At 40.0% G+C, this 24,586-nt stretch overlaps 1 protein-coding gene across 3 annotated transcripts in view; it reads left to right on the forward strand.

Moving 5' to 3' along the window:
• Window positions 1-269: 269 nt before the first annotated feature.
• The window catches only part of LOC127441346 (serine/threonine-protein kinase STK11-like), a 34,747-nt gene continuing 10,430 nt past the window's right edge, over window positions 270-24,586 (forward strand). The window contains exons 1-5 of one of the 3 annotated variants that reach the window (XM_051698662.1): window positions 270-421; window positions 3,886-4,727; window positions 16,816-16,899; window positions 17,082-17,171; window positions 21,022-21,154. In XM_051698662.1, the coding sequence (XP_051554622.1) occupies window positions 4,438-4,727; window positions 16,816-16,899; window positions 17,082-17,171; window positions 21,022-21,154 (597 nt within the window). In that variant the 5' untranslated portion in view covers window positions 270-421; window positions 3,886-4,437. The remainder of the gene's footprint in view (window positions 422-3,885; window positions 4,728-16,815; window positions 16,900-17,081; window positions 17,172-21,021; window positions 21,155-24,586) is intronic. The other 2 variants (XM_051698663.1, XM_051698664.1) reach the window with 2 other exon arrangements.

Here is a 24,586-nt window from a genome sequence, read left to right on the forward strand (position 1 = left end):
ACACAGTGTATTATAGATGTATTATAGGAACTGAGGTTGTAATATTAAAATTCCCCCCAAAAATACACACCTTTGGCTAAATGTAAGCCGTTGGCATTAACGCGAAAAAACAAAAATGAAAAAGACTAAAATGTTCCGCAGGTCGCACAAGGGTTAAAATCCTGATGTTCAATATTAATAAACTTTATGGACACGTTGACGTCAAACGCGCTGTGAAATAACTCCGTATGCGCGCGCCCACGGAGCTGTTGCGCGTGCGCGATCGAGTGAGGGGAGGGAGGTAAACAAGATGGCAGCAGCCTTGAAGCAGCAGCTGCTGTGAAGAACAGATGAGAGAAAATAAACGAACGAAGAGGAAACGAGGAATAATCGCGTGTGTTCTGAGCCGTCAGTGACTCGTGCTGATATGTGCAGGTCTCAGGTCAGTGTGTTTGTGAGTTTATTCTCTAACAGATAATGTTATGTTAGCCGCTGCTAACGGCTGCCGATCAAACATCGACACAAGCACACAAACATCAGCGTTTATAAGACATATAACTCACTCTCATAGAGATCTAATTACACATATACACTCTGATAATGTGTGTGTTTGATCATTAATCCGCATTACATGATCAAACATCGCATTTACTCTCCTCATGAACACATTCATGCTTTATTCTCTTTATTTAATGTCAGTTAACAGCCTCTAAGAAAGTGTGTTTTCCATTATATGTGTGTGAGTCAGGATTGTTCGTTGTCTGCTTGGGATTTTTGCATTCTTAGCCTCACAAAACAGTACTGTGTCCCTTAAATAGTGCTGAGATGGTATCAAGTGGTAATACTATGGTACTAAATAATTACCATATTTATATATACCATGGTACTTAAACGAGTACCATGAAATTACCACTGTAGGTATCCAAAAGAACCAGGCCATTGACATGGTACATGTCCGAAACACTATAGGAGAACCACGTTGCCACCATGTCCAAAAAGCCATAGACTTGTCCAAAAGCGTGATATTATCAAGGCCCAATGTCCAACTACCATTGCATTATTTACATTGCATATATGTTGCATATCCACTTTTCCAGCCATCTTTGCTCCAGAAGTATTTTTCCCATTCATTTTTTCCATAGGGATTTCATACGAGGATATGAACCAATCCAACCAGCTCTGAGGTGAATCACAAATATTCAGATATTTGCTAATATATAAGTAGTTTCAGAGTTGATTGCGTCATTCACAGTGCATAATGGGAGTGGGCGGTCGCTGCAGAGCTCTTTTGGTGCTCTTTTTTCGCTGCCATTCTCTAATAGGGCGCAACAGTGCCCCGCCCACTTACTCAGTGTCTGGGTTCCGGAAGTGTTTTTCCCATTAATTTCATCCATAGACTTTTCTTAAAACCCTCCATTAAAGAGTTGTAAATGTGAACCAATCCAACCAGCTCTGAGGTAAATCGCAATATTACAGACTTTATTTTAAGGCACAAAAGCATTTGAAAATCCGCCAAAAAGTCTGTGTACTTACCGTCTTTCACGAGGGCATAAACTACAATCCCATGAAGCATTGCGAACGGCATTATCGAATATAAAACTATGGAAATAGATAAAACTAGTAATTTTAGGATGTTGATTATAAGTATAGAAATAATATAATTTATGTGTATTGCGAAATATTCCGATATACACAAATGTATAATTGCATGGAGACCGACTCGTTTGCGTCATTCAGAGTGCGTCATTGAAGTGGGCGGTCGCTTCCGGTCTTATTTCATGGGCTTTCTTGGCCGTGGTTCTCTGATTGGTGGATCTTTCACTGCTGTACCATGGGTACTGTAGTTGTTCACCAGGAATTCTGCTATTAAACATGTTTTTTTAACAATGAATTTGAAAGATCGGGGTCTGGGTAGCTCAGCGAGTATTGACACTGACTACCACACCTGGTGTCGTGAGTTTGAATCCAGGACTTTCTGAGTGACTCCAGCCAGGTCTCCTAAGCAACCAAATTGGCCCAGTTGCTAGGTAGGGTAGAGTCACATGGGGTAACCTCCTCGTGGTCACTATAATGTGGTTCTCGCTCTCGGTGGGGTGTGTGGTGAGTTGTGCGTGGATGCCGTGGAGAATAGTGTGAAGCCTCCACACGCGCTACGTCTCCGCGGTAACACGCTCAACAAGTCACGTGATAAGATGCGCAGATTGACGGTCTCAGACGCGGAGGCAACTGAGATTCGTCCTCCACCACCCGGATCGAGGCGAGTCACTACGCCACCACAAGGACTTAGAGCGCATTGGGAATTGGCCATTCCAAATTGGGGAGAAAAAACAATTAAGTTGAAATAACACAGACTGATGGCTTCAATTCGCCTTTGAAGAAAATGAATGGGTTTTTTACTTGTGGAACCAGACTGTCGCGCTCTATTGGGAACTTATTTGTTATTGTAATATAATACAATCTTGTATATTTGTCAGAACATTTTGACACTTTGTTTGCATGTTAGTATCTCATGTTGATAGTGAATGTGCTGAACTCCACTTGTGGTTCCTCTGCTAGAACACCTGTGTGAACTTTAGGGGAACTGACTTCATACATCCATTAACAATCACCACAACATCTGCGGATTAAAAGTAACTGAGCAAAAATGACTCTGAAAAGTGAAGTGAGTTCAGAGAAAAGATCCAGCAGCATTTGAGCACAGATCACACTTGCCTTGATGAAATCAAATTCAAATACTTCGAACCACACAGTGAAAAATAACTAATTTTAACAGTAAAAGAATGTAAAAATGCTACAGTACAAAAACGTTTGTTGGTTAACTTTTTCCATTAATTTTAACATATACGTGGTAGTGGCGTAGTGGGCTAAAGCACTGAACTGGTAAGCAGAAGGTTGCTGGTTCGACCCCCACAGCCACCACCATTGTTTCCTTAAGCAAGGCACTTAACTAAAGAGTTCTGCTCTTCAGAATCTACATTTCAGATAATTATAGAAAGTATAGTATGCTTATAGTAGTGTGTTGTCGTCTTGAGCATCAATGAATGTTTGCATCTTGTGTAATAGTTGTGTACAAGTCCCTTAATAGGCCTAAGTGTCAAAAGCTTGATTTTATATATATAATTTAAATTGTTTTAAAATATTGCCTTAGTCTTTTACTGTTACCAGATGGCCAGACACAGAGACTACAAGAGTGCAAATTGAAAGAAATCCCAGATGCAGTTTAATGTGCTACTCCAATCCCAAGCCATAATTACCAGAAGAAGAAAAGTGGTACACAATATGGGACTTTTAATTATAAAGAGGCCTGAAATACACATGGGACTCTTATTCTGAAATGTCTGCGCTCCCATTTGTGAATCTGATTCAAACTGCTAACCTGAGCTCCAGAGTTCGACCCCTCAGTTCTTTTCAGGTGATTCATGAAAAAGATCCGGTTCAAAAGAGTCATTTGTTCACGACTCTCTCACGCTGGGTTTGTCATTTCGTGCAGTGCAGCGAGTTCGTCAGAAACAAAATGGGTAAAAAGCGGTGCGAGACGCACTGGTGGTGCTCACTATAAAGTATTCAGTAGTTCTGTATTTCTGTAGTTACTAGTAGTGGTTGGCCTTTTCCACCAGTGTAGTTATCAGTAATGGCAAAATCCATTGTCTTTACACTGCTAATTACTACAGTGTTAAATAATACATTTTAAAGTGAAAAGGAGATTTGTATAGTTCCAGAAGGTTAGTATATTAAGCTAATATCATTTAATAATATAAACGGTAGCACACAGGATGGATTGATCTTTAGTTTGCTGTTAAAATTGCTGACATTTTTTTGGGACAGTTTTACCCAGTTATTGGCCTCATAAGCAGATTGGTCGTGAGGGTTTTTATTAATCTTTCTTTGTGTGTCTCTTCTTTACAGCAGGCATTTTGAATCTTGGACATGGATCTGCCATAACGCTGAAGAGAAATAGGAAATCCTAATTCTTGATCGCAGCATACCAAAGAGACGTTCTTGGACCTCTCCGGGTCGTACCACTGTAACTGGATACGCGGGGATCACTAAGGCTGGACGCTCAAGTTTGGACTGAAGTATTCAAGTAAAGTTGCTAATCTGCAGAGATGTCCAGGAATCCTGTTATTCCCAGTGTTGGCTAATGTAGCCTTGTGACAAAAGCGAATTATTCAACGCTTGTTGCCCCTGAGACCTGGTGTACTTTTTTTTTTTCGATTTTTGCCCCTGTGGGGAGTTTGTGTGGAACTGTCCGCTTCTGTTGAACTGAGCTGACCATTGAGCGATGCTACTGCTGTGGTGAATCAGTTCTGGTGCTGTTCTACTTACTGATCTTCCCCATTCAAAACTGCACCTCCGTTGACCCGGAATACAAATATTCCAGACGCCCCGTCGGCCATTCTGCTGGAGTTGAGCCCTGGAGCGAGCGAGCGAGTGAGAGAGAGAGAGAGAGAGAGAGAGATGATGAGTGTTGGTGGTGATCTTCATCATCTGGACTACCTGACAGAAAATGAGCTCATGGGGATGGACACCTTCATCCACCGCATCGACTCCACCGAGGTCATCTACCAGCCTCGCCGCAAGCGTGCCAAACTCGTCGGGAAGTATCTGATGGGAGATTTACTCGGGGAGGGCTCGTACGGGAAGGTCAAGGAGATGCTGGACTCAGAGACTCTGTGTCGGAGAGCCGTGAAGATCCTGAAGAAGAAGAAACTGAGGAGGATTCCGAACGGAGAGGCCAATGTGAAAAAGTAAGAGATCGCTCTTTGATAAAACTCCCTCTGTTTACTTTATTAATACTCATGCCTGGTCTTGTTGTGTATGATTCATCAGTCCGTCATGTTTGTTGTTTAGGGGTTGGAAGAAATATTAATTTACGCAATTTTCATGTGAATGTCACCGATATAGATTCTTAAATCCCAAGATGGATGCGAGTAAATCACTTGCATATGCCAGAAAATGTAGCACTATAAGTTTAAGACTATGTCCACATTAATATATAAATATACATAATACATATTAAGAAAAATGGTGTTTTCGTTTGTGAAGCGCTTTCCATCTAAACTGCCTTTTTCAAACGTTTTCCAAAAGTTGCTCATCCACTCTGAAATATCTAAAAACACTTCAATCCTCTTTCAGCACATGCATAAGCATGTCCCTGCGTCATTTCCATGTACGGCCTGAAACCCAGTTGTCCTCGTGTTCCATCGCCGAACAGTAATTCCGAGTTCCCGTTACCTTTGAAAGAATGCAATGTGATGGTTGTACAAAGTAACATTTATCTTTACCAATGATATCCAAGTGAATATCAGGCACAACAACGCCACTACAACGTGGGCTGCCATCTTGATTGTTTTGGGTTGAATGGATCACATGACTGCATCACATGACATGAAAATACGTCATTGTTTTCGGATAACTCCCTGTCCACACTACAACGCAAAGACAGTGTTTTCAATTTCGTCCACTTGGGAGAGCGTTTTCGAAAAGCTTTGTTTTCGCTTAATTAAAATGCTGACTCGGAAGGAGGACGGAGGGCCAAAACGTGGCGAAAAAAAGATGCGTTTGCAAAAGAAAACATATTAGCCTTGACGTAGCCTAAAATGTATTTGAGTCGCCACTGGCAGGTAAATGTTGAGGTTTCTCTCAGCAGTGATTGAGCGGTATAGTGGTGAAGAAGTTCAGCAGCGAGATCTTTTCACAGTGTGTTGAGAGTAAAAGTGTGTGTTGACTCGTTCTGTGTAATGTGTGTATAAAGACGAGAACACAATCCATTTGTCATTGAATAATGTCTCTTTTAATAACATTTCTGTTCTTTACAGTCAGTTGTAGATCAAAAACAAAAAAAATAAACATGTAATTCTGATTACGCATAGTACGGATGCAGTAAAGCAGCCATTCGAAGTGCCATACCATTTCAGCTATTTACATATCAATGTAAATACTTGCAATTCCTACAAATTATGCAAATAAACATTAAATGATATAGATATATATAGGAAGGCATCTTGTATAATTAACAGCATTAGCTGAGAGAAAATATCTTGTATGTAGCAAAATTATTTTATAACTGAAATTGCATCGAATCGGGAAATCAGTATCAATACCCATCCCTATCATTTATTCACACAGAAGGAGATGTTAGGCCTGCTCAGTCACCATTCACTATCTTGGTATAGAAACAAAATGGTGACTGAGTGTAGGGCTGGGCGATAAAACGATATCGATATTAATAGAAAAAAAATCGATATCAACGATAAACTAGCTAACTGAATAACAGACATGAAATCAGCATATTAGCAGGCAACTCTGCTGTCATGGAAACCATTCAGGTTTGTAACTGCTAGCTATCCGGCTAATTTAATATCGATGTGTAGCAAATAAGAATGCACTTACAACGACTGTCGAGTGAACACAACAACAACTCTGACATCACCATTGCTGCCCTAACTGAGTGTGACATTCTGCCTGTCATCTCCTTTTACATTCAACGGAACAAAAAGTCATACAGGTTTGGAACAACATGAGGGGGAGTATGTGATGACACATTTTACATTTTTTGGCAAACTGTTCCTCTAATAATGTAAAGGCAATGTAAATTACACTAATTTTGAAAAGAAATGTCACAGTTGGGCCTCTGTTTCGTTCATGCAGCCTCAAAAGCCCATGCTGCCGATGTTTCAGTCCTCCACAATCCACTGCAAATTCACAATCGGCTCTGACTCCATTCTGATATGACACGCCCACTTTACACCTTCCAATCAGCTTCTTATGCACTCTCTACATTGCAAGTCAATCACTCATGTATGCGATTAGTTTTGCACTATGCTACTAAAATGTCTGTTATTAGCTACTGGCTTATAAATATTCAGATTGTACTTGCCAGAGATCGAGTTGTGTAGTGGCGAAGAAGAACATGAGCGGCGCAATCCTTTTACTGAATAAGAAGCTGGCGATTAAGAAGCTGGATTCAGTCTCGTCTTTTACAGCGTGTTGTGTCTCGTGAGTATGCACTCGGAAGGAAATTGACCTTATTTGGCTGCAGAGGTGTCGTGATCGCTGTCACCATCACTTTAGTTAAGCCATAATATGCCATAATTACAATTACATTGCCTTTAACGACGTCAACTCTGACTTTGGATAAAATTTCCCCGGACTGTCTTCACAATATTCTCTGTTTTAAAGCATCTAGAGACTGGTAACGCGCCTGTTGGACATCTGTTAGAAGGTAAACGTGTTGTAAAACTTGTAGATTTGAATTTGAGAATGTGTACAATAAATATTTGGACAAGCAAGTCACATTATACAAGTCAAAGTTTCCTTTCGCTTCATTCTGTGTATTTTGAATCCAAAGACGAGATCCACACAGTCCATTTTTATTATTAGGTTACAGCCTCAGTAAAAATGTGTATTTCAAACAGTGGCAACAGCTTGTATCATTATTAAAAATGCAATTTCATGATATCATATAAATTGATAGAATGTGACATTTCTACATTTGTGCACAAGCTAAAGTGTGATTAAAATGATCAAAAGCGTAATATAAATGCACAATTTTGCATACTGTATATTGTTTCACTCTTAAATACATTAGATTGTGTTAGTAAAATAGGCTGTGAACGCTTTCATATTAACTATAACCACACTTTGAGAAATGCCAGCTTCTAAATCTTTAGCCATGTTTGTCTCTCTATTTAATAGTTGTCTTTTTGACTTTTTGCTCTTGAAGTCAGTGATGAGATCATGTTAGCTTCTTCTGAGTTCTGTAATACCATCTCTGCTGAAAATCTTCATACTTTTTAATCACATAGAGTCGATTAATTAAAGTGATACGCAGTGAAGCCTCAGGGTTGCTTTAAATAGACAAGCTTTTGGACCGGCTTCAAAATCCTCCCATGCAGAGACACGTGTGTTTGGTCTTTTGCTTGTCTGCACAGTGTCCATCTCGCAGAGCCAGACTGAACAGATGCACATCACATCATTTAACTTTAGCATGAAGAGTCTTCAGCACGTGAGTTTATGATTGAAGTCATCATTTTGAAAAGATACACAACCGGACCTCAGATATGAAAACTGTAAATGCTGTTAAAATACTGTCTGAGAGACCCCCTTTACACCTGGCATTAACATGCGTTTTCTGTGATCGGAACATGCTTGACCACATTAAATGCCAGGTGTAAATGCACCCAAACCACGTTGTGAACGGACTGTGATGAGATCACTGAAACCACATTCGGAGGTGGTCAGGAACTTATTCTGACCACATTCAAAGAAGGTGTAAATGCAAATGCGTTTTCATTATCCGGATACAACTACATAAGTAATGACTTTGTGACGAGGAGGGCGTGGCCGGGCCATGAGGGTGCACGGCCGGCGCTGAATCGGCTGATCAGCGGGAGAGCGAGATAAAGGGGGGGCCGGAGACGCCAGTTTGAGAGAGAGATGCACGCGGCCGCGCTGTATGTATGTGTGTTTGTTTGTTTATGTTGAGTTTGACATTAAACTTTATGTTGACTGTTCAGCCAGTTCCCGCTGCCTCCTTGCCCGTCCTTTAACTGTTACGGTGGTGCCAAAACCCGAGGAGGAGGAGGGATGCGCTGTCGCGGAGTCCTTGCCGCTGCTGTCTGCCAGAGGAACAGCCGTGGCCGGCCGCCAAGAAGGGGAGGAACAGTTCCGTCCGCCAGGGGCCGGAGGACTCGCTGCCATCCGCCAGAGTAGGAGCGAACTGGTGTCCGCCAGAGGGTGGTTGAGCGGTTGAGGACCGGGTGACAGCGCGTCCGGGAGGCGACGAGCAAGTTTCTTTCTCTCTCTCCTCTCTCTCTCTCTGTGTGTCTCCCGCTCGCCCTTTCCCTCTCCCCACGCCTCTCCTCTCCCGGGGTGGACCACTGGCTGACAGAACGGCCGAAAGGGCAGGATCTCCCCTCCAGAGATGGGGAGGGGTGGGGTCAGTCCGGTTGGCACCCCAGCCTGAATTTAGCGGAGGAGGAGTGTGACGAGGAGGGCGTGGCCGGGCCGTGAGGGTGCACAGCCGCCGCTGAATCAGATGATCAGCGGGAGAGTGAGATAAAGGGGGGCCGGAGATGTCAGTTCGAGAGAGCGAGAGACGCACGCGGCAGCGCTGCATGTGTGTGTGTTTTTATCTTTGTTTTATGTTGAGTTTGACATTAAACCTTATGTTGACTGTTCAGCCAGTTCCCGCCTCCTCCTTGCCCGTCCTTTAACTGTTACAGACTTATGTGATGAGGTTCTGCTACAGTCATCTGTTGTTAAAGTGCTGTGTTGTGTGTTCTTGCCTTTTTCTGTTAATTCAGCCATCGCAATGTGAAGAACACAACAGACACTGCTGTCTTGCAATCTTGTTACACGAACAATGAACACAATTCCATTGGAATACACTTGGAATATCATGTCTTTCTCCTTAAATCCCCACTCACTCACATCTCTTTCCTGTCTTCTAATCATGCGTCACACATGAAACCAGTCTTCACTTGCGTGTTTCAGATGAAGCACGTTTAGCCGAGCACAGAACGTGAGACACATATCATTACATTTGTTTCGGCGACCCAAAATTTGGTGGCCGTCAAAACATTTTTAATGAAAGTAAAAACCTGACTGTTAAAGTGTTAGAAAACATTTGAATTATCCATCAATGTTTTTAAAATTCACTAAAAGACTCTGATGTAATATTTAGGTAGTGTTTTCCATTTTGCACGGGTAATTATGATTGGATCTCTATCCGATCACAGTGGAGACACATTTGACTCTAAGGTGTAAATGCAATCCAGCTAAAGAATATCCAGATATGAAATGCATGTTAATGCAAGGTGTAAATGGGGCCAGATAGATACAGGTTGTGCTCTAAAACCGGTTGAGTGCCTTAATAGGCAGCTGTATGTGTGCCATTCTGTCACGCTAGACTTACTCTACAGATCTTATACACAGGAGTGTCGTCTTTGATTTTTGAAGGGAATGACCTCGAGGCTGTGAGGGATAGACGTACATTCCCCTAAGTGGGTTGTGCTGTTGTTTAAAGTGTTTTGGATCATTACGCTGATTACATTTATTTATTTATTTATTTTATTCCAAGAAATTTCAGTAGACAAAAAACTCCAGACAGCTAGGGCTGGGCGATATATGGCTACAAAAATTATTTATCGATCATGTCCTGCCTGTTGAAAATATTCAGTATATATCTTGATAATTATGTATTTACATTTATGCATTTGGCAGATGCTTTTATCCAAAGCAACTTACAGTGCACTTATTACAAGGACATTCCCCCTGGAGCAACCTGGAGCTAAGTGCCATGCTCAAGGACACAATGGTGATGGCTGTGGGGATCAAACCGGCAACCTTCTGATTACCAGTTCAGTGCTTTAGCCCACTACACCACCACCACTCCACCACCACATATATTTGATCTGAAATTTCTCAAAAGGTTGAAACACCTGCGTTGTTTCATTCGTTGTGCTGCGAATGTCCAGTTTCAAAAATCAAAGTGCACGAACAAATGGAGTTACTGACTCCCAAAAGAAAGAACCGATTCTGAACACCTGAAACGAGTCGTTAGTAATTCCAGACTTACTTCCTGTACTAACCTACGTAAATTGCTAACAAAAAACCCGCCTCTGGTCTGTTTACATGTACAGCCAGTGCACGCTGTTAGCCTGTTAGCTGTTAGCCTCTGTTAACCGGCTAACTCACATTATTGTCAAACTACATATTAACTTACCACTGAGAAACGTCCTGTTCTCGTCGTGCTTGCGATGGTGGTTCGGGTTGATCTTCCGATGTATCACTATCGGACTCGAGCTCAAATTGGTAAGGTAAAACAGACATTTTATCAGACGGAGCTGAAACTCGGATATGGTAGTGGGCGTTTCCTTTCCGACACGCGCTGTAAGCGGTAGACCAATGACAACAGACTGGGACATCTGACCAATCAGAGCAGAGTATGCTCTCTGAAAGGAGGAGTTTAGAATGAATCCTTTAGAACGGATCATTGAACGAGTCGTTTTTGACACTGGAGAAAAAAAGGTAATGCTGCAATTTAAATTATGAGCAAATTAAAGTGTTTTTTCTGTTAAATCTAATGTATGAGACCTTTAAATTAGGCACGTTTAAAAACCATAATAGGTGCTCTTTACAGTAAACAACCTTTGTTCCCACGTCCCGACTCCAGACAAAAAAACGATTAACCGTTCATGAAACCTCGCGGTTAACCGAATGTTAAAAAATGGTAACCGCGCACATCTCTAACAAAAACTACTCCACTTATTTTTTTGGAGCCCAGTTGAATATTTCATAATACTAATTTATTACTGTTTGACTCAGTCAAGCTAATTACTATAATATAATACTGAATTCTCTTTATTATTTTGAGGATTAGATTTGTTTTATATACAAGTTATATTTTTCTGTTGTATGTACTTCACCTTCCTCTAGAGCTTTTATTTTGACACTGAAAGTGCAGCGTGTAGTTATATAATGTTCGTCATCTGGTGAAATGCCATCAACTCATTTTTCTGTTGTAATGTGCCATGTTTGTAGATTTGTATAATGACTTGTAGCTGTTGCTGATGTTTTGAATTGTGCAAATGCTTGAACCTGCAGTGCTGTTCGTTCATAAAACATGTGAACTGTTCTATAAGCGCTAAAAGCACGAGCTCATGAGCCCCGCGTGTGCACAGAACGGCACGTTTATCTGCCTTAAATTGCATCCTTTTGCTGTTTTAGAATCACATCTGACCATATTGCCATAGTAACTTAATATCCAAATATAAAGTGCATTAAAATCATCGTGATATTCACAATATTGCTGAATGTTATATCATCAGTATGATTTGTCTATTTGTCATTTAAGTGTTATTTTCATTGCAAGCCAATCAGATGAGCCAAAACATAAAGCCTTTGTGCGTGCATTCCCTAGCAACCACACAAGAAGTGGAAGAAAAACTTTGGTCTGAAGAGACCCTGCAAATGAGCACATATTTAATCTATTTCCAATCAATAATTTGGTCACTTTTACCTCTTACCTTTGCTAAGTAGATATCCAGCACGATGGTATGTTCTGCTTTATTCTCAGAGTTCTGCCTGATTTCTGATCTCAGAATGCCACTTAAAAACAAGACGAACATTGGTTGGTCACTTTACATGTCAATCAAACAAGTCTTTTCCTGTGTAAGTGGGCGGGACTTGTACAGAATAATCTGCAGTGTGGTTTAGACTTCATGTGTGTTACTCTCTGAACTAGATATGTGCAGAAAAACTGATTTCACTGTTTAAGCGTACATTTTGGAGTTGACTAATCTAAAAAGTAAGAAAGCCTCAGAAAAGAGTCAAAATACATTGTGTGTTAATGTGACCCATTTAAAATACTTAATCTGTTCCAACAGCCAAATCCGACACTAAATTCTACTGAAAAGGGGCATTTATCTGCAACGTGCATGCCTTGCATTGCCTAACTCTAACCCTAAAAATAGAACATGAGACGCATTCACTGATTCAACGTTAGTGAATACAGGCTTATTTATAATAAGGCAGTGCAGGACCAATTAGGGTTGGGCGATATGACCAAAATCTTATATCATGATATGAGTAATTTTATATCACGATATAGCATATTTGGGGAAAATCAATAGAAATGGGCTTATGCAGTAAATAACCATATTGTAAAGTCTATTTGAACAAAAATGCAAAAAAATAAATGAGTGCATCATAAGATTTTTTTGCATTTTTTCATTTGAGGCAAAACAAATTGCTTGTGATTGTTTTGACTACTCTGTTTTGGGTTTTGTGAACCACAGATGTCGCACCTGTTTTAATAACAAGCCCCTTTTCATTTTCTTGACTTGTTTAGGAGTCGTCCCATTCTGTGGAGATGTTTTTCTCAGGCTTTTTCCCTGGGTCAAAAATGATTAAGTAGCGCGCGTGATCCCGTTCTGCGCTCTTCTGTAAATATCAGCAACACTCGTGCACTTGCATGCTCCAGAGATAGCGCACGCAGTGTTCACATGAAACACAGATGCATGCATCAGATGAGAAGCATATTAAGCGCTTATGAAATGTCGAACGCAAGAGTAATGTAATTGACTTTGCTTGGGTGGCCACATAATTGTTTTTAACCCTGTCCATGTTTCTTAAAATTCTTTCAGTCTCACGTGAAGCTCTGCACACTGCCAGATAAGCCCACGCTGCGCACATGAATATTTACATATCGCGATATACACGATAGGGTACAACGGGACTAAAGGCTATTGATTTTATTTTATCCCAAAACACTAAATATCAACAAAGACAACCACAGTACTTTCCTAAACACCCGTTTGTCACTATACACTGGAAAATATTCCTGATCCATGAGATATTTGTGTGAGGTGTCCAATAAGTGAAAGCGTATTTGGGGTGAAAAGCCCCCCGTTGCAGGTGCTAAAGGCCCCTATTAAACGCATAGTTTTTCGTAAGATTTGTTATGAAGAATGTTCAAAGTGGACTCATCCAATCATAATAGAGATTAATTTCTTTATAGAATACTTGATGTAATAAAGTGCCAAATGTGTTTGAAATGAACAGGAAATCATGCACCCTTTTCTGAAGTATTTTGGGGAAGCATCATCTTAATTTGTTTCTCAAAAAAGCATCTTGCTGTCTCAATTATTTGCATTAGTTGACAAATTGTGCCCTAAACTATTGCCCCGGTATCTACACGATATCACTTTAAACCCCCTAGGGGCCTTTACCCCAAGTGTTACCCCAAGTGTTACCCCAAGTGTGGGGTAAAAGGCTCCCTCACCACCTTTTTTAAAAAACTGAATTTTAATCGAAACACAAATGATGTTGCTCCATCAATAAATCATTGTTTTTGACCTTGATACATTTTGTGACCAGAAAAAAAGCCACATTTCCTTAAAGGAGACCTATTATTCCCCTTTTTACAAGATGTAATATAAGTCTCAGGTGTCCCCAGAATGTGTCTGTGAAGTTTCAGCTCAAAATACCCCACGGATCATTTATTATACCATGTTGTAAATGCCTCTTTTTGGGTGGAATCAAAAACACGCTGTTTTTGTGTGTGTCTCTTTAAATGCAAATGAGCTGCTGCTCTCCGCCCCCTTTCCAGAAGAGGGCTGTGCCTTTACAGCTCGTGCTTCGGATACTATAGCAACAACATATCAGAACTGAAACCGTAAATACTGGAGTTCAGCCATATATGTATGAGCAACCGTAAACCACGCAAAACATTTTGAGTTTGTGATAGTGTGGAATCAGCTAACAAACACATTTGGAAAGGCGATTTGCAAACATTCCCAAAATATAAAGTGCGATACTTACATCTTCAGGATATAAAGCTGGAACACGAACAGTTGGTACTGATCAATGCTTTATATTGACCCTCATTCACAAAGCAGTCCGGTGTAAAATGAGTTGCACAAACATACATGAATTTTGGTTTGTTTTGGGGCACATTTTCTTCAAAAACAAAACTTGTCCACTGCGTCTTCAGTGGCTCTGATGCCGTGAGTACATGAAGACTCTTATGTTCACTTTTACAGCCTACAACAGAACACGTATGACGCTTATGAAGCTGAGACATTATTCTTCTCACCGTAGCTGCTCTAGCGCGGAAAAAAATGGCGGACTGTGTGTCGATCACTCAGGGGAGGATCTATGATAATAGGGTGGAGTCCGTCACCAGTCGTGGGCGTGGCCTGCTCTAAAGTGACGTCACTTTAGAGCGGATTTGAAAACCGATCATTTTGAGACACTGTTTGTGATTAATAGAAATATTAGAAAGAGGAGTGGGTGGACTTTTAACATTTGTAGGGTGGTTGTGTACACACACTGCTGACTCACATGTATGTTCAAACACCATGTAAAAGTGAATTTTGCATAATAGGTCCCTTTTAAGGGGTGCCTTTAGCCTCATTGTACCCAATAGCAAAATCTCTATCGATTGATACTTTATATCATCGCCATGATATAAACCGTCATATCGCCCAGCCCTATGACCTATGACCTTAGTAGTCTGTTCTAAACGTTATTCACCAAGAGAAAGTTACTTAACATAAAAACAGTCAGTCTTTTTTTAAAATAACATGACAGTAACTTTAGTGCAACTTTTGTAAATATATAAAGCCAAACGTAAATGTGTAAACATGTTGAACAGATTAATGGGGAACAGTGTAATTCCAGTGTCGACTAGCAGCACCAGTACTGTTTATTCGACTAGATTCGCTCATCCGTACATCTCAGTGTGTGACGCACTGATGTGTGTTGAGTGTTACAGACAGTTCACTGATAAACACATACCTCACCACATGCAGTGTGTGTGTGTATACAGTTATTTTTGGCCTGTAGAAACTCAGTCCGTCTCTGCAGTGTCAACTGTGCTGAATGGCGACTCGCTTACTGTTAAGATGGGCCTTTTAACTAAATTAAAATTCATGCATTTCTATCACTTGCATATAAGAATACAGATGTAAAATAAGCGATGCGCTAGAGAAAAGATTTCTAAAGAGCATTAAATGGCACATGCAATCTGTCAGCACCTGATGCGGCGCCTGGCCCTCATTAAATTCTCTCATAGCCCTTTTCCACTGACATGGTTGGGGTGCGGGTTCGAAAACCTGGTTTCGCACCAGCCCCAAAAGCTTGCTGGTCTCTACGTTGGAACCGATTACGTCAGGGGACGGAGGGTGGGATAATGTTTCGTCACCATGGTAAAGTTTTCCCAAACAACAACAGTAGCTACCGTGTGCAGCAAGGAGTACTACTTCACTCTATAACAACAATTAAAAAACCCACAAAGTTATCAGACATCAAAAGCGTTCTGGTAGCACGACGAAACGAGTGCTCTACTTGTGATATGGTATTTTACGAAGATCCGAGATAAACTAGAGAGATCGTAAAGGAAATAATACTCTACGAGAATGAAGATGATGCACGCCACCTTCAATCGGAAAATTGACCAAATCATTAAGAAGTAGAAAAACACTTAAGGGAGTACATGGACCGTAGAAGGACATAAGCAAAAGTGACAGTGGATGGAGCAACGATGTTTTGGATTCGGACACCAACCAGCCTGCTAACTAACCGGAGCATTGAATTCGGCCAGTAACGCTCGTGATAAACGGTGAATCGCCGGTGTCCTCTGCAGCTGATCTCAGTAAGTTGTTATATTTGCCAACTTTGTTAGCTTTCCTTACTCTGTTGTCATCTTATTTTGTGCATTGTTTTGTTCTATAAGGGGATTTTTGACCAGCTACTCACTACATTTGAAAGATCGGCTATCGATTTGGCTATCTGTTAAGGAAAACGGTGGGATTCTCGATCAATAATATTATATGCTATGGCAAAAATCCAAATACAACCATCTACTACACCAATTGTTAATGATGATCTCACTGTAACAGTTTGCAGAATGTAGCAAGTGAATCCATAGTTCATACAATATAATGGAATTACATTACCTGTCGTCTTTAGCGTAGATCTTGTTGAGCAATGTAATAACGATGGATTGCATTAATCTGTTTGTTTAAATACGTCCTCAAAAACAAGAGTAATAGCTGTATACAAACACACTGTGACGCGGCATGTTTGTTTATGTTTGAGGTAGTCACATGAAACTATCACGTAGACAGTAACTCATTACGTCAGCGTTCAGCTCTCAGGTCAGTGGAAAAGCGTGTCCGGTTTACAATGGGCTCCAGATTGCCCCGGCCGTGAACCAGCGGAGCACAGGCTCGACACGAGAACTATCGCAATTTTGGTGGAAAAGGGCAAATCACAGCTCTGCCACCTCTGCCCTCTTTACAATGAGTTTTTGTTTTTGTCCTTCAGGGAGATTCAGCTACTGAGACGACTACAGCACAAGAACGTCATCCAGCTGGTGGACGTCCTGTACAACGAAGAGAAGCAGAAGATATATCCTTCACATCACCTGCATTGCATGTGTCTGCTCGCGTCTCTGGTGCAGATGTGACTACGCATGCTGTACTGTGGCATTGTATTGTGGGAAACAGTATTTCACATCTTTTCAAACAGTTCAACATCATGTGTGACTGTTGTTGTGTTTTTCTGATGGGTCCTTGACTACGCTCTCTCACGTATATGGTCATGGAGTATTGTGTGTGTGGAATGCAGGAAATGTTGGATAGCGTTCCAGAGAAAAGATTTCCAGTGTTTCAAGCTCATGGGTAAGACTTTTCAAACACCATCAGATAAGAAACATTTCACAAAATTTCGAATGATTTTTTTTGTAATGCACTGCAATTCAAATTCTTGGCCGAAACTGAAAATTCTGGACACATTTGGGATTATTTTAAACTTGACTTTTTTTTTTGGAATAACTAAAATAATGTTTTTAACATTAAAAACGGACCTTTTGGCTTATTTAAGCAAGTCTTTACCCTGCAAAGTGCTCATAAAATGCTTATACTGGGGTCTGGGTAGTTCAGCGAGTATTGACGCTGACTATCACACCTGGAGTCGTGAGTTCGAATTCAGGGTGTGCTGAGTGACTCCAGTCAGGTCTCCTAAGCAACCAAATTGGCCCAGTTGCTAGGGAGGGTAGAGTCATATGGGGTAACCTCCTTGTGTGGTTCGCTCTCAGTGGGGTGCGTGGTGAGTTGTGCGTGGATGCCGCAGAGAATAGCGTGAAGCCTCCACACGCGCTACGTCTCCGCGGTAACGCGCTCAACAAACCACGTGATAAGATGCGCGGATTGACGGTCTCAGAAGCGGAGACAATCCGATTCATCCTCCGCCACCCGGATTGAGGCGAGTCTTTACGCCACCATGAGGACTTAGAGTGCATTGGGAATTGGGCATTCCAAATTGGGGAGAAAATAAATAAAGTGCTTATATTTAAGAGCATATACACAACTGAGGGAAATTAAAGTTTTCGCTGACTGACATTTCGCTGCATTTCAGAGTCGATATCAGTGTTGGGTAAGTTACTTAAAAATAGTAATCCACTGCAAATCACTAGTTACTTCTCTAGAACTGAAATCAGATTACTTTTCTAATTGCTTTTTGAAAAAGTAATCACATTACAAATGACCCTACTTTTGAGTTACTTTCTGAAACAATTTTCACAGGAAAGTTTTTTTGTTTTTCCACTTCATGAGTTTAAAATATTGTCTATATTTCCTCCTCGTTCATTACTGCTGTCACTTCATCTGTCACAAAAACAATCAGCTGTACGTTTGAACATAATTCATGTTTTAAATGTATTCTACATAAATAATATTTCGGGATGCACCGATGTATCGGCCGCCGATATTTATTGGCCAATTAATGACCAAATTAAAACCATCAACAAATCGGTTTAAGCATTAAATCTCCGATATAAAAAAACGATGGCTCATTTAAAATTAATTATCAAACTTTGTAAAAACTCTTTGAATTGAAATGTACAATCCAGAAATAATGATAGCCACAGAATGGAGAAGGGTTGGCACGCTAAAGAACATGTATAATTCAATTTTTGTTCTTTCTCGTTCTCACATTATTGGGGAAAAACCGTCGTTACGTGACACTACTGTTTACCTTACTGTGAGGTAAACCCATCCAAACGCTTTGAAAACAGCAAACTTTGACTTCTGAGACATTGGTATGGTATCCATTAAGACTGCACGATTGATTGAGTTAAGATTGAATTCGCAGTAATGCATGATTGCAAAAGCTTGAAAGGCTGCGTTTAAAAATACATAGCAATCAGCTCTTCAGTCAGTGTAAACAAGCGGCGCCCTCTAGCGGTGTGGATGGCTTTATCCATTACACCACTATAGAATTTAAAAGGCCGTTTTGTTCCTTTTGGAAACTTTTTATTTTTAATAATTTCCGTGGAATTACTCAACATAATGTTATAATGCTATGATATTCATTTTAAGTTTTTTTTTTTTATCTTTTCATCTTCTAATTATCTTTCATTGTGGCTCTCTTTAAAAATGTTGGCCTGTCATGTGTTCAGCAGATCCAATCGATGTTCAATGGAAATTACTTATTGGTAGAACAAAAGCTTTTGTAACTCTTTATACATTTTTAAAACACAATTCCTGAGCAAAACAGTGATCTGATGACCAAATAAGATAAGTGACAAAATATCGGTATCAGCCAATAGTTATTTGTTAACAATCGGTATTGGACAAAAATGTGCATATCGGTGCATCCCTAAAATTATTTTTTGAATATGTGTAACCCAAGTAATGTACTTAAGATGAATCAACTAAGCTAATGCGTTGCGCTACTTTTTGACTTTAAAAAGTACTTAGATTACACCCAACACTGGTCGATATACAGGTGCATCTCAATAAATTAGAATGTCGTGGAAAAGTTCATTTATTTCAGTAATTCAACTCAAATTGTGAAACTCGTGTATTAAATAAATTCAATGCACACAGACTGAAGTAGTTTAAGTCTTTGGTTCTTTTAATTTTGATGATTTTGGCTCACATTTAACAAAAACCCACCAATTCACTATCTCAAAAAATTAGAATATGGTGACATGCCAATCAGCTAATCAACTCAAAACACCTGCAAAGGTTTCCTGAGCCTTCAAAATGGTCTCTCAGTTTGGTTCACTAGGCTACACAATCATGGGGAAGACTGCTGATCTGACAGTTGTCCAGAAGACAATCATTGACACCCTTCACAAGGAGGGTAAGCCACAAACATTCATTGCCAAAGAAGCTGGCTGTTCACAGAGTGCTGTATCCAAGCATGTTAACAGAAAGTTGAGTGGAAGGAAAAAGTGTGGAAGAAAAAGATGCACAACCAACCAAGAGAACCGCAGCCTTATGAGGATTGTCAAGCAAAATCGATTCAAGAATTTGGGTGAACTTCACAAGGAATGGACTGAGGCTGGGGTCAAGGCATCAAGAGCCACCACACAGACATGTCAAGGAATTTGGCTACAGTTGTCATATTCCTCTTGTTAAGCCACTCCTGAACCACAGACAACGTCAGAGGTGTCTTACCTGGGCTAAGGAGAAGAAGAACTGGACTGTTGCCCAGTGGTCCAAAGTCCTCTTTTCAGATGAGAGCAAGTTTTGTATTTCATTTGGAAACCAAGGTCCTAGAGTCTGGAGGAAGGGTGGAGAAGCTCATAGCCCAAGTTGCTTGAAGTCCAGTGTTAAGTTTCCACAGTCTGTGATGATTTGGGGTGCAATGTCATCTGCTGGTGTTGGTCCATTATGTTTTTTGAAAACCAAAGTCACTGCACCCGTTTATCAAGACATTTTGGAGCACTTCATGCTTCCTTCTGCTGACCAGCTTTTTAAAGATGCTGATTTCATTTTCCAGCAGGATTTGGCACCTGCCCACACTGCCAAAAGCACCAAAAGTTGGTTAAATGACCATGGTGTTGGTGTGCTTGACTGGCCAGCAAACTCACCAGACCTGAACCCCATAGAGAATCTATGGGGTATTGTCAAGAGGAAAATGAGAAACAAGAGACCAAAAAATGCAGATGAGCTGAAGGCCACTGTCAAAGAAACCTGGGCTTCCATACCACCTCAGCAGTGCCACAAACTGATCACCTCCATGCCACGCCGAATTGAGGCAGTAATTAAAGCAAAAGGAGCCCCTACCAAGTATTGAGTACATATACAATAAATGAACATACTTTCCAGAAGGCCAACAATTCACTAAAAATGTTTTTTTTAATTGGTCTTATGATGTATTCTAATTTTTTGAGATAGTGAATTGGTGGGTTTTTGTTAAATGTGAGCCAAAATCATCAAAATTAAAAGAACCAAAGACTTAAACTACTTCAGTCTGTGTGCACTGAATTTATTTAATACACAAGTTTCACAATTTGAGTTGAATTACTGAAATAAATGAACTTTTCCACGACATTCTAATTTATTGAGATGCACCTGTATCTGTGAAATACTTCTAAACTGGCTTTGCACATCAGTGCTCTTATATATGTGTGTGTGTGTGTGTGTGTGTGTTATGTGTTAATATAATTCAGATATTTCATTTTCTGTTGGACTGGTGTGATGTTTGTTTTCTCTCTCTCTCTCTCTCTCTCTCTCTCAGGTACTTCTGCCAGCTTTTGGATGGTCTTGAATACTTGCACAGCCAGGGAATAGTACATAAAGATATTAAACCAGGGAATTTGCTGCTGACTACAGATGGGACATTAAAGATCTCTGATTTGGGTGTAGCAGAGGTGAGAGAGAGCTGTGCCTGTGATCTGTGCCACTGTCTTATCACCAGTCAAACAAGCTCATGTGTGACATTTCAGTGAATGCTTGCTGGAATTAATCCTGTACTTTACACTAGCAGTCAAACGTTTGGACACACTGGCGCTCTTATTATTACGACAATTTCCTGCATGTTGGAATAACAGTAAAGTCATCAAAACCTTGAAATAACACAAATGACATTGTGAAAAATGTAGTGAATGAAATGAAGGCTGTGTTGTATTTTCAGCTGTTGTTTGTGTAGATTCTGTTCTTTCTCTTTATCAGCTTCATGAGGTGCTTCATCCTGAGATGTTTTTTAAAAACACTATTGAAGGAGTTCATGTGTGTGTGGGACACTTGAGTGCTGCTTTTATTAAAATGTTAGTTTTGTAAAGAAATGGCATAATTTTAGAGACAATTTTTATTTGTCTACATTTACATTTATGCATTTGGCAGATGCTTTTATCCAAAGCGACTTACAGTGCACTTATTACAGGGACAATCCCCCTGGAGCAACCTGGAGTTAAGTGCCTTGCTCAAGGACACAATGGTGGTGGCTGTGGGAATTGAACCGGCAACCTTCTGATTACCAGTTCAGTGCTTTAGTCCACTACGCCACCACCACTCCACGAAACACTTGAAATTAGTCTACAAAACTAAGCATAAGTCTTTAGATCAAAAGGATTTTTAGGATCATGAGAAACATAAATTCAGTCGAGCATGTCTAAACGTTAAGACCAGGGTTTCCGTTAGCCGGTAAGTACCGTTTTTTTGACCGTTGAAAAAAATTCACATGAAGCATCGGCAACCCCTTTAGTTGATGCCACAAGTGTACAGCGTGAAGCCATCTCAATGAAGATAGCGCTTTCACTGCCATGGAGGTTTAGACTTGCCCGAAACTTGCGAAGTCCTAATCCGTGGCTACAGCAGGTTGGAACCCGCACACTGGCAAAAGCAGCTTGCGTTATTCCCGTCTCATGTGCCCGCAGTTAGAAGAGTCTCACATCACAATCACAATTAAACAGCCTTGCATTGCCATCTTCTGGAGGAGCTTTTGTGCTGTGATAAAACTCGGTAAAATTGTCAAAAATAAAGAGCCACGGTGAGAAATTACAAGGGGTGGGCGACATGACCAACATCTTCTAGATAATTCACCCAAAAATTAAAATTCTGTCATTTACTCTTCCTCATGTCATCCCAGATGTGTGTGACTTTCTTTCTTCTGCAGAACACAAATGAAGATTTTTAGAAGAATATTTCAGCTCTGTAGGTCCATACAATGCAAGTGAATGGTGACCAGAACTTTGAAGCTCCAAAAAGCACATAAAGGCAGCATAAAAGTAATCCATAAGACCCCAGTGGTTTAATCCATGTCTTCAGAAGTGATATGATAGGTGTGGGTGAGAAACAGATCAATATTTAAGTCCTTTTTTTTTATACCATAAATCTCCACTTTTACTTTCACTTTTATATCTGAAAGTCACATGTGGTGCATGTTTAGTTTCACTTTTTACATCTGAAAATGAAAGTTAAAGTGGAGATTTAGAGTAAAAGAAGACTTAAGGTGCACTCAGTAATTTTTCCCCATTAAAAAAGTTTTACTCCTAAAGAAATTAATTGTAATTTTGAAACTTGTAAAAAATCATGACCACTCACATGAGATGAGGACTCTAGTCATATCAGTAACCTAATAAAAGCTGTTTTATTCTACATGGGGCAGGGGCGCCATCATGGGGGCTGCCATTTTAGAATCACATGACCAGCTGAATACTATTCACTTAATCTCAATAACAGTCTTGTTATTGGACACTTTCACTCTTGGATTAAAGTAATCATGGCTGATTGTGAATAGTGAATTTCTACAATGGCATCTGTAACTGAAATCTATTGATTTTGAATGATGCTACATCCACACCACTAGGTGTCACTGTAAGTCCAAGATGGCACAAAAAATTTTTTACCTTTTAAATATTGATCTGTTTCTCACCCACACCTATCATATCACTTCAGAAGACATGGATTAATATGGATTACTTTTATGCTGCCTTTATGTGCTTTTTGGAGCTTCAAAGTTCTGGTCACCATTCACTTGCATTGTATGGACCTACAGAGCTGAAATATTCATCTAAAAATCTTCATCTGTGTTCTGCAGAAGAAAGAAAGTCACACACATCTGGGATAACATGTGGGTGAATAAATGATGAGAGAAAATGTATAATGTTCGGGTGACCTATTCCTCTAAATCATGATAACAGTATATCACAATATAGTATATATTTTTTTAATTAATGAAAATAGTTTTATTAAATAACCCTATTGTAATGCCTATTTTTGGATAATCCAGTCAATTAATTAAATACATCCTCAACCTCTTATATACTTTCCTCTTTATTTGGAACTTGACAAACAGTCAAAGTAAAAATAAAAACTCAACTTGGGTTTTAAATCATTCTTTCCATAATGCTACATTCCACATTAAGCCACATGTCAGTCTGATTGACCAATATTATTATTATAAACTTTCCTCAAGAACCTCCCAAATCAATGCAACAAAGAAAGTAATATAAGTACAAAAATATAAACACTTCTTGCAGGAAATGTCCAAAATTATGTAAACACTGCTTGCAGAAAATAAGTATGAAATAATTGTAAACATTTCTTGCGGAGCGCATCTTTTGGCCTTTCATAATATTATTTTGCGTGTTTCATTTTGAGGGGATAAATCAGATTAAACCCACAGCAGATGTCGCACCTGTTTTAATAACAAACTCTGTCCCGTTCTGTGGAGATGATTTTCTGTCAGGGTTTTCCCTGGGTCAAAAATGATTGAGTAGCGCAAGTGATCCCCCTTCGTGCTTTCCTGTAAAAATCGGGAATCCTGCTGGACTCGTGCGCAGTTGCGTGCTCCAGAGATGCACATGACACTCACATGAAACACAGATGCGTGTGTCAGATGAGAAGCATAGTTTTCATTTTGCTTAGCCCAAGACATAACCTAAAGATTTTTTGGTTATTTTAATATTTCTTTAGTTTGTAAACAAAATCATATGTGGCAGATTGCAGTTTAGTTTCTGCTTTGCCCTCTTTTGCTCCCTGTTGAATGTTTTTTTTTTTTTTTTTTTTTTTTTTTTTAACTAGATGGCAAGTCCATGACGGCCGTTTCTTTCTTTCTTTCTTTTTTAATAGAAAAGCTGCTATAATGAGCAAACATTTATCGTTTATTTTGTCATTATTATATCACATTATTATGCATAGTCCACTTTTCTTTTAGTTTTTTTTGTTTTTCTCCCCAATTTGGAATGCCCAATTCATCGTAGTGAATGGAGGATGAATCTCAGTTGCCTCCGCGTCTGAGACCGTCAATCCACGCATCTTATCACGTGGCTTGTTGAGCATGTTACCACGGCAACGTAGCG

This window comes from Myxocyprinus asiaticus, chromosome 5 (assembly GCF_019703515.2).
Source record: "Myxocyprinus asiaticus isolate MX2 ecotype Aquarium Trade chromosome 5, UBuf_Myxa_2, whole genome shotgun sequence".
Classification (NCBI taxonomy): domain Eukaryota; kingdom Metazoa; phylum Chordata; class Actinopteri; order Cypriniformes; family Catostomidae; genus Myxocyprinus; species Myxocyprinus asiaticus.